Below are 10,869 nucleotides of genomic sequence, written 5' to 3'. Positions count from 1 at the left end.
ACGGGCTGGCTCTGACTGACTGACGCGGCCTTTCTCTCGGTTCAGAAGGAGCAGGACCCCAACGCAGCCTCCCTCCTGGACATCTTCAGTTACTGGCTGAAGTAAGTGCTCCTCCGGCCTTGGGGACCGCGCTTACCGGGCCCGGGGCGGGGGAGGGAGGACGCGTGCGGCTCTTTCCGGCACCAGCCGCCGTCCGGCCCTCGCCTCGTAGTCCCCAGCGCAGCCTTTCTCTCTGTAGGTCTCCAGCGGCCAAGAAGAGAAAGCTCGTTCCCAACGGCCCCCAGGTGAAGAGGAAGCCGAAGGCGTCTTCCAGCAGCGATGACAGCTCCACCGAGGAGGATGAGACGCCTCCAGCCAAGAAACCAGGTGGGGTTTGTGAGCAGCCCTAGGACAGGCCAGGGTTGTGTTTGAGGTCCTTCAGCAGTCATCAAGGGATGTCATTGTTTCTGGCAGGTCTTTTGTCTGTAAGGTACGTTCATCCTAGCTAAGGGTGATCTCTTTATCCAGTTATCATTTAAGCACATCAGGATTTGTGTCTGCTAGAAGGTTTTAGCCATTCTGTGTGTTTCTTTTGCCTGAGACTGATGAAGGCATTGGGCTGTACTGAGTTTTGAAGGTACTGTTGAAGTAGCACCTGCGTTACCTTGTCCATGTTGAGACTCTGTTTTCTAAACACTCCCTGATAGGATAACTCAGCAGGGTTCCTCCTGCTTGCTTTGCCACATTCAAATTGTGTGAGTGAATGAGTAAAACTGGGTTTTCAGTGCATGTGCGTTGGGCTGGGGCTTTCTTCATGGGAGGTTGCTACCCTGTGATTGTTTTTTCTGTGCAGTTTTCCAGAGACTCGTTAGTTTAGCAGAGAGTTTTAAAGAATGGTTTCTCATCTTCCTCTTGTAGGAAAACTGATTCGGGTTTTATAAATGCTTTGATAGTTGTTAAAATATGTGTAATTTGACACAACTGCATGGCTAGGATTTATGAGGCACCTGCATATTCATGGACACCATCACCTGCTTGGTGCAGGGCAGTTGTGCACTGTATCCTCGAGTTCCAGAGAAATGCCATGCATCCTTACAGACATGCTGCTTGGGTGAGGTTATTACCTTCCTTTCCCTCAAGCCTGTGTCCTAGTGCTATCAAAAAATGTGTCTTGTCACTGCACTTTGACATGTGGTGAGCTGTATTTTTGCATTTTTATTTGGAATTGTTCTTACTCCTTGCCTTAATGTGTATGTAGATACAGTGTAAACTGTATGCAAGTTTCTGTGTATCTATCTAGCAGAAGATTTGTGGGAGGCAAGGAGCAGACGGGGAGAGGCACAAAAGAAAACTGGTATTCAACTTGTGCTGAATTTGAATTTATCTGATTTTCATCTGATAAGGACAGTAGTAAATATAATGCAAGGCAAAATTATTTCTTTTGCTCCACATTATTAAAAAGCAATCAGTAACCAGAAAGGAGTAGATTTGGCTAAAACATGTTAAGTAAAGCATCTGGAATCTTAACACAGCATTGCAGTGGTTCTCTTTGAAAGTCTCTGATTGTTCAACAGGTTTTTTATAAGCTGGAAGGTGTGCAGAGCCAGTTAATGTTATCTCAGTCAGTGAGGACACTTTCCTTGGGAGGTGTCTGTTTTGATGGTAGAAGTCTGCACTTAAACCTCTGTGTGGCAAAGATAAAATCTGGAATAGTTTTTATCCTCTTTATCCTCCCCATTTTGGAGTCTTCTGCAGCACACTGTTCAACAAACAAAGTCAGTGTTATGAATTTCAGTCGCGATTTAAGGACTTAGTATCCTTTTGCCCTGGCTCACCTACCCGTATCCTGCACTAGTACGTAGGTTGTGAATTAACTTATCATTGTGTGCTGTCTCTTACTTGCAGCTAAAACAGTAGCTGTGCCCAAGGCAAAAGCAGTTCCTGCAGCCAAGAAGGCAGAGAGCAGCAGCGAGGACTCCAGTGATGATTCTGACTCAGAGGAGGAGAAACAGCCAGCAAAGGTCAGCTTTTCTTTCCAGCCTCTTTAGTGCATGTGTGGCAGTGATGGGTAATAGCAAATCTGACCCACAGAATTCTTTCCAAAATTTGGCTCGCTTTTCCTGAACTGTGACTCCAGTGCTTAAACTGCTGCACGTGCATTGTAGGAAGACATTTCTGTAGTGGACAGTGTGCCATTTGGACTGGTCCTGTGAAAAATTAATTTCATGTCCACCATCCACTTTATTTCATATCCAAGTCTGCTCCTTGCTTTTATCCTGAGACTGCCAGGGCTTTTTTGCAGAGAAAGATTTATTTACAATCTCTAAAATAAATTTTATCGTCTACATCTATGTGTATATATAAAAAGAAAGTATAAAACTATGTGTGTATATAAAATAATTCCCTTTTTCTTGCTGAAGTCATGGTCTTGAGAAGTGAAGGGGGAGGTAGGATGATGTCTGTGTATGCTAGAGGAGGCCAACCAGAGTTGCCCAGTCAGTATTTTCAGCCTTCAGATTGGTGTATCTGAGAAGGAAGGGAACAGTGCCAGCCCTGGAGCTGCCCCATTTTGAGGAGGCAGAACTGCAGCTGAGGTGCAGAAGTTGTCTCCCATGGGCTGCTGGGAGGTTTCCCAGAGCAAGTTTACTATCCAGGGATTTTCAGGCCCTAACCATTAGGCAGAGTGGTGTTTCCAAGTCAAAATTATAACCTCTGTGGAAGACAGCTCTTTATACTCTCTGAAGATGTGTCCCACTTATTAGCCTCTTTTCGTGGCTGCGAGGTCTAATCAGTTTTTGCTTCTGTTGTTTAGAAAGGTGCAAAACCCGTGGTGAAGCCAGCTGGAACCAAAGTCCAGCCTCAGAAGAAAGCAGAGAGTTCCAGCTCTGACTCGAGCAGCTCAGATGAAGAAGCACCAAAGAAACAGCCACCAAAACCAGCAACACCTAAATCGGGTAAGCCTTACTGTGTGTAATGCATCGAAGTGCAAAACCAACCAAAGCCGGGGAGAAACGATGGGGGCCGTACATATACGCGAAGACATAAGTATTCACCCGGCAATCTGAAAATCTGCTGTCAGTGCCATCTGCATTCCAGTCCAGTCTGCATCTGAAGTGTAAGAGGGGTAGAACTGACAGCAAATGAAACACCTGGTCCCAAATGCTGCATTGTTTGCATAAGCAACAATCATCAGCAACCTGAAGTACTTAAGTTGTGCTTTTGCCAGTGTCTTCACCTCAAAGAGCAAGGAAGATCTTTGCATAGACTTTAGTCTTGGAGCGTCCAATGAACTAGAGTGGACGGCTTTCTGAAAACTTTCTCTAAGCTTTGCAGTACTGCCATAATCTGCCCTATCAGATTTCTGTGGTTCTTTTGTCCTCTACCGTAGCACATTTTCTAATGGCCCTTTTTACTTATCTCAAAAGGAAGTAAAGCTGCCCAGGCCGCCACCAAGGCGGTCAATGGAAAAGCAGCAAGCAGTAGCAGCAGTAGTGAAGATTCTGATGAGGAAAAGGCTGCACCAAAGAAGGTAAATTAGACCATGAAAAACTTGATGGAACACCATGGAAGTCTCATAAGACTCAGTGTATCACTGTCTTGCAGGGACTGTGAAATGTGTAGACAAAGGCACAGACTGCACAGATGCTGAGCACAGCATTTGTGACTCTTATACCTCCTTCTCGTTTATACAGTTCTAGCATCTCTCCATGCGCTGGTTTTCTTCCCTAACACCTTCTTACTACTTCCTCTGCTCCTTCCTTTTACAGGAAAATATCTTATTGTGTCATAACCACATTGTAGTCTCTGTTACATGTTCACTTTCACATTCCTCTTTTGTGCTGAGCTATCTGTAACTTTGAGTTTTCCACTAGGAAGTGTTTAAAAATGTCTTCTGCCACACAAAAACAATCATGGTTGTGTTTAATCAGTGGTAGTTGCTACCATTTCAGTCAGTTCCATGCCCTTAGAGGAGCTCCTCATTAGGGATTCATGCTGCAGAAAGCAAGAGCAGAGTGGCCTAAAAGATCATGATGCTCATGCGTTTCCTAAGATTTGTGTTTGAGAATCTTCATGAATCTTTCTCCCTTTGTCTTCAAAATTTGCTTTCTTGAGGTATAGAGTTAAACAAGATCCCCATCCAGCTGTCCCCACAAGATTTCTGTAACTTCTGTGTGTTTCTTTCCTTCTTGTGATAAGGCCATTCCCAAGAAATCCCCTCTGCCAAAACCTGCAACCACTCAAGCATGTCCAGGGAAAAACAAACGTGCCAAGGAAAGTTCCAGTAGCGAGGACTCATCTGACAGCTCAGATGATGAAAAACCACCTGCAAAACGAAAGCTGAAGTCCGGTAAGTACTAAATACCATTGCTGCTAAGTGGGAGGGTGCTCTCTGCTAGTCCTGCTGTCCTGGGAGAAGCGCATGCAGGGCATGGGCAAGTCTTGCTGCACACAAGGTTCCAGGTGGTGCTGGTGGTGGTATTGTGAACCAGAAGTACAGCAGCTCTTCTCATGTGTGCTGTTGGGGCTCAGCTTGCAATTCAGCTTGTGCCAGAGCAAGGGATGGGGAGTGATAGGATTGTAACAGCCTCTGCTTGGTTTGCTGCATGTCTTCTGTTCAGGTAGCCTTTAAGTACGTGATACTTGCAGTTTTCCTGTATGCCAGGATTTGGGAGGTGGTTTGCCAGTGGGTTGGTTACTGCAGCAATTTAAGCTTTTCTAGGGTTTTTCGGTGAAGAAGTATCCAGGGCTGTCCAGTTGCAATCCAGCTTATGGACTAAATGAGACTCTCTTCAATATAGTATAGTGCTTTTTGGATTCCAGGAAAAAGCTGATGTGAGTGGAGGATCAAGCATTGAAATTTAGTCTGATTCTCTAATCAGGGGATTTGAGAAGGCAGTAAATTAAAACAATCAACTATTGATACCTCTTTTTTTTTTTTCTGAAAAAGTTGTCAACACAAGCTCCCATTCTTCTAAAAGTGCAGAGGAAACTTCTGCAGAGATGTTCAGGTCAGCTGAACTCCAAGGGTTAAACTTACAAAAGAAACGGGCAGTAGCAGTGGGGAGAGTGTAACCTTTCAAATTATAGGCTAGTACCTTTGGTTGTAGCTACAGAATGGGAATAAATAGAAACAAATAGCAGAAGGGCTTTATTCTAACTGCAGCAAACATCTCACGTACTGCTCATGCTATCATGCAGGCATCTGAATGTTGTGTCTCTCTCTTAATAGGTCAATACAGTGCTGTACCACCTCCTCAAGCTACGCAGACAAAGAAGGGCCTTGCCAAGGCTCCTGCAAAAAAGGCTGAGAGCAGTGACTCTTCAGACAGTAGTGATGAGGCAGAGCAGGCGCCCCCAAAGGGAGGAGCAGGTATGTTATGAGGAGGGAAGGCTGCAGAGGAAGTACTATATGGTGTAGGTAATGTTTTGGCGATGTTGTGGTTTCCTTGGAAAAAAACACTGAACTTTGGTCTATGATGCTGGTTGCTTCTCTGGAAGCTTCTGAGTAGTTTCAAGGTGTCCCAAACAACGCTGTGTACAACCTGTGGATCCAAACTGTGCAGGTTGGATTACTTTGCATGTGTTAGTTTGAAGAGTCATCAGGATCTAGTTTAGCAGCAATAAGCTAGGCCCATTACTGCAGCTGCCCAGGTCCTTGCTTGGTTTCCAATGTGCTGGCTGAATGGCTGGTGCACTGAGAAGGGAGCTTTTTCACATCTGGAAAGGTTTGGATCTTGGGACAACGTTTTGGTGTGGATGTGGCCTGTTAATTTTAAACTTGCTTTTGCAGGCAAAACAGTAGTAGCTAAAAAAATCCCTGGCCACCCAAACAAAGCTGTGGCTACCAAGAAGGCTGAATCCAGTTCTGACAGCGACTCAGGTAATTCAAGAAACAAATTTTTGATTTTTTTGTGGTAGTGTCTTTATTGGTCAGGTTGCTGTATAGTGGCATATCCGCTAAGATCCTTAGCCGACCTTAAGCTCGAAAGGTTTACAGTCTCCATAGCTAACAAGATATGAAACTGAAAACAGCAGCCTGTTACGCAGAGTCCAACCATGAGACACGAACAAGACTGTTGGCAAGTGCAGAAAGGTCTGCATGTTGCTGGATGGCAAGGTTGGGGCATCATGTGTATCTGGTTTCTCCAGGAAGGTTACTGGTTACACTTTTTGAGGATCTCTGTTTTAAGAATTTTGGTTTCTGTTATCCCACTATGTTTGGGAGAAGTTTCTGAAATAAGAACTGTCGTCACCATACCAAGTTCAAAATAGACTCACGGAATCATCTGGTTGGACGAGACCTTTAAGGTTATTGAGTGCAGCCGTTAAAACTCAAAAAGATGCCTTCTCCTAATGTGTCCGTAGTCTCAGAGGCAGTGTGCTCTGTATCTGCTGTTGATCAGGTTTAAGGTTTGCAGTGCTGTATTTCCCATCTAAGTTCCCAATGTGCTACTTTTCCCCTCCAAGTTCAGGGTGCTCCTGTCATACATCTTATCATCTCTGGTGCCACAGCAGGGACTGTGGGTGGCAGCTGCTTGCCTGCAGACAGCTAGCACTAGACTGTGACCCTTCAGCTGCCAAGTGGCAGGAGTTCTGTGTTTGCTGGTTTTGTTGCCTATTTTCTCACAAATGGACAAGATTTTGAATACTATTATTAGAGTGTTCAGCAGCATTGAAATAGATCAGGCTTAGCGTTCCAGTGACACACAAAACAGAGGCATGCTCACAGGCAGGAATCTCTAGTCCATCCTCAGGCTACTGCTAATTACTTCTGATACCGGAAATAGCTAAAATGAGATGCTGTGCTGTTGCTGCCCCAGTTTCTTGCCTTTGTCAAATTTTATCAATTGCTTTGTCAATTTTATCTCCTAATTTCCTGCCTATGTTTTTTTTTTTCTTTACCACATAGCTGCTTCTCTTAATGTTTGTTCTTGGCGATACCTGTACTTTCTTTTTCTCTGGACCTTTATTCTGTACCTCTTCTCCTACATTTTTCTCCAAATACCTACTTCCATGTGCATGCATTAGTGGAGAACTTAAACTTCTTGTTTCCACTTCCTCCCAATAAAGATAAGCAGAAAGATGAATGCTGTTCCCTGACCATTCAGTGTTAAGCAAATGCTGCTTATTGACAGTTCTCCAGTCAGCCCAGCCTTGGGCCATTACCTGTTTTGCTTTTCACTTCCCCACGAGTTATATACACGCTATTACTAAAGTAACTTGCACCAGAAGCTTACTAACTTAAAGACTATATGTATTTTTTATTTTATTATAGATTCTAGCTCTGAAGATGAGAAGAAGAAAGTAGGGAGTAAGCTCCCAGCTAAACAACCTGTGATAACGAATACTTCCAAACCAGCAAAGGTAGCTGTCAAGCCTGGACAAGCAAAGAAAGACTCCAGTTCATCCTCAGACAGCTCAGGTACTGGAGTGGAAGTAAAGGAGAGTTCCCAAATCAGGTTGTGCTTGCTCAGACCTCTGTGTTTCTAGGCAGGATATGAGGGTGCAGTTGGGTAGGAATACCCACGGCAGTGAGCTTTCAAGCAGCTAATGAAGTGCACTGTGCATCAGCATTGAATCTATATGTTGAATCGTGTTGAAGGAATGAGGATTAGCTTTGCTTATCTTTTTCCATTCTAGATTCTGATAGCTCTGATGAGAAGGCCCCTGTGAAGCCTACAACTAAAGCAGCAACCCTTGCAACAAAGAAGTCACAAGCAGCCACAAAAAAAGCACAAAGTAGCTCTGATTCAGATAGCAGCTCCAGCAGCTCTGAGGACGAGAAGAAAGGTGCTCCAGCTAAATTAGCTGGCAAAGTGGGTAAACCAGTGTCCAAACCTTCCACCCCAGCTCCCAAAGCAGACACTTCTGACTCCGATAGCTCAAGCAGTGAAGAAGAAAAGAAGCCAGCAGTGAAACCATCCGCAAAATCTCCAGGGGCAGCAAAAGCAGCTGTGGGGAAGAAGGCAGCTGCTTCTAGTAGTAGTAGTAGCAGCTCATCTGATAGTTCCAGCAAAGAAGATGAGAAGCCCAAGAAAGCAGGGAAGGGGGCACAGGACACTTCTAAGACTACTGCCTCCGCAGAGAAAGCAAAAGCATCTACACCAGCAGCAAACAACGTGAAGTCTAAGCCAGCTGGTGGCAGCAGTAGCAGCAGTGAAAGCAGCTCTGAAGAGGAGACTGGAAAAGTCAATGGAGGTACTGCCTGCAGTCTGGGAAGTGGGTCTGTCAGGCAGCGTCACTGAGCTAAGCACAAACGGGAGCCTTTCCTAAACAGTATTCAGTCTAATCTCCATGTGCTATTAGATTATGCCATCTGGGGCAGTACTGAGAGAGAAGGACTAGTTTTTAATTTGGTGTGATCCTTTCTGTCTGTATTGTCTGTCTGCTGGGAGTAGCATGTGTGGTAGCATGAAGTACATTTCTTTATAGTTGTTGCCAGTTATCATCTGCATGCAGAAGATCATTAGTGACAGCAAGACAGACTGCTGGAGGACCTTGTCTGTGTCGAGTGGGACACCACAGATGATGCCCCAATGCATAATGTCAATCTTTAACCCTCCAGGAAGAAACCAGCTTTGAATGCAATAGTGATGTGTGCAAGTGCATACTGTGTGACTCCCAAGAATGGGCAAATTCTAACCAACAGAACTTTCTCAGAAGCTCTCATTAATACACAAGTACAATTGATACAATTAATGTATCAATTAATGTACAATGTATCACAATTGTACACAACTACAATGATACAATTAATGTATCATTAATACACAAGTACCCTATTCCACAAAACTATCTTCAGGCATTAGGATAGGATGGCAAAATTCTTGCTGACCCAGGATGACTGTTTGCATCTGTCATAGCATTCTGTTTTCTGGGGAGATGGTGCAGGGACTGATTCTCACACTTCTGTCGACACTGGGTTTGCATTCTGGGGGCGAGATACCATTACCTTTCCCAGCTCTGCAGTTACTTCCTTTGAAGTTTTACTGCTGTACATCTAACAGGCACGATCAGGAAGAAACAGAAGACAGAAGATGTTCAGGAGCCAGAGACACCACACAGTAAAAAGGCAAAGATCAAAGCCAAAACACCACACACAGTTCCCAAAGTGAAACGGGTGAGTGAGGGTGGACTGTGGTGGCTGGTGGGGGAGGCATCTCTGCCTCTTGAACAAGTAGGCTTGTTTGGGGTTTTGAGGGGGAAGTTAGGCCCACAGCATTATTCGTGTTTTGCTCCCTCCTCAATCACGTGAACCTTGTCTGGAGAACCCTAGGGAGTGCCCATATGTGCATAATGTTATTCTGACAAGGGTTGATTGGATGTGCTTGCACAGGAGCATCCCCGAGCCGCCTGATATGAAGAAGGGAAAGAATTATTAATCTTGATTGAGGTGATGTGAACAGGGCTACTTGCTATTTGCAGGGCAAAGAGGTTGTCACTAAAGGAATATCAAGTGTGTGTATGAGTATACGGAGTCTTGTGTTCCTTCTCTTTAACAGCCAGCTTCTCCATTCCGCCGTGTAAGGGAAGAAGAGATTGAGGTGGACGCCCGTGTTGCTGATAACTCATTCGAAGCAAAGGTAGGGCTCGGTAGTACCCAGAGTGGTAATGGTTGTCCTCTGCAAAACATGTCAGCAGAGAAGCCTTGGGCAGTCTTTTTGGTGGGAGCTTTTTCCACCAGGAGGTGCTGTTGGGAAGTGTGTGAGCACTGGCAGGAGCTGCATGGGAGACTGATGTCAGCTCCAGTTTAAATGCATGGTGTTTGCTGGGTCAGTTGAAGTGCAAAGCATTACCTTTACTCTCTTGGGCACTGACCTGAATTTCTTTTTCCTCTCCCCCTTCATCCCTCACAGAAAGGAGCAGCTGGTGACTGGGGTGAGAAGGCTAACAATATCCTGAAATACACTAAAGGCAAATCTTTCCGCCATGAGAAGACAAAGAAAAAACGAGGCAGCTACCGTGGGGGCACTATATCGACCCAAGTCAATTCCGTCAAGTTTGATAGTGACTGAGAATGTTCCCTTTGGAATTCATAAACCATCTGCTCACCACAATGGCTTGGATGGGCATGTGGACGTTATGGATGTCAAGCCTTCCTGGAATGCCATCTCCCCATGCCCATTGTGGGGCAGGCAGCTCCAGCATGGAGGTGTGGGAGAATGGTTGGATGTTTCCCCTTTTTATTTCTAATCCTGGTTTAGGCCCCTAATTTGGAACCATCCTTGAGCTGGTGTCATTGGCACCACTAGGGTGACCTCCAAGACTTAAATTTTCTACGGTCTTATTTTAAAAGGCTGGCAGTGATTTTTTCAGTTTCCTGCCCATCTAGGAGAAGAAAGAATAAATCATCCTTCTGTATCTTAATCTCACACTTCTTTTTTCAACCAGTTTAACTTGGATACCTGTGAAATGGCAAGTAGTGTAACTTGCCTTTGGCTAGTTACTGTAAGAGCAACAACTGATCTGAACCCTCTGGCTGCAATCCCCTCCCCCACCTGACATTTCAAGTTCGCAGTTGCAGTGTGACAGGGTTCCTCTTTCCTGTTTCCTACTTTTGTAGTTCCACCTTGCAATAAATTCCTACCTTGCTCTTCCTTTCACTCCTGTTGAGGCCATTAGCCAGAGTACTTTGAGAAGCAGAGTCTAGATACACCTTAGCAGCTGAGTAACTGTATTGCTTGCAGTTGCAAGTTGGGGACTATTGTCAGAAAGACCAAGGTCTTAGTGCTGCTGAGGCACTCTTGATAACACTTCTTTGGGAGTGTTGTGGGAGAGTGGAGATGTGCAGAAACTTGACTGCATGGGGGTTGTGGTGTTTGGCTCGGTGGGAGTGGTTGAGGAGGCAGAGGAGATAAAGCTTTCAGTTCTACCCAGCTCTGCTTTTTG

The 10,869-nt window shown here is 45.0% G+C and overlaps 1 protein-coding gene across 1 annotated transcript; it reads left to right on the top strand.

Moving 5' to 3' along the window:
• Positions 1-45: 45 nt before the first annotated feature.
• Positions 46-9,995, top strand: NOLC1 (nucleolar and coiled-body phosphoprotein 1; the record flags this gene model as incomplete). The annotated part of the gene is made up of 13 exons (XM_010142027.1): positions 46-101; positions 239-366; positions 1,885-2,000; positions 2,792-2,933; positions 3,405-3,508; positions 4,177-4,327; positions 5,210-5,350; positions 5,771-5,860; positions 7,256-7,402; positions 7,621-8,178; positions 8,988-9,104; positions 9,487-9,563; positions 9,837-9,995. Coding segments are annotated over 13 exons (1,986 nt in total), but the record flags the coding sequence as incomplete, so codon positions are not given.
• Positions 9,996-10,869: the final 874 nt, after the last annotated feature.

Source organism: Buceros rhinoceros, unplaced genomic scaffold (genome assembly GCF_000710305.1).
Source record: "Buceros rhinoceros silvestris isolate BGI_N320 unplaced genomic scaffold, ASM71030v1 scaffold23048, whole genome shotgun sequence".
In the NCBI taxonomy this organism is placed as follows: Eukaryota; Metazoa; Chordata; class Aves; order Bucerotiformes; family Bucerotidae; genus Buceros; species Buceros rhinoceros.
The sequence above is the reverse complement of the archived record's forward strand: the minus strand, read 5'-3'. Positions and strand labels throughout refer to the sequence as shown.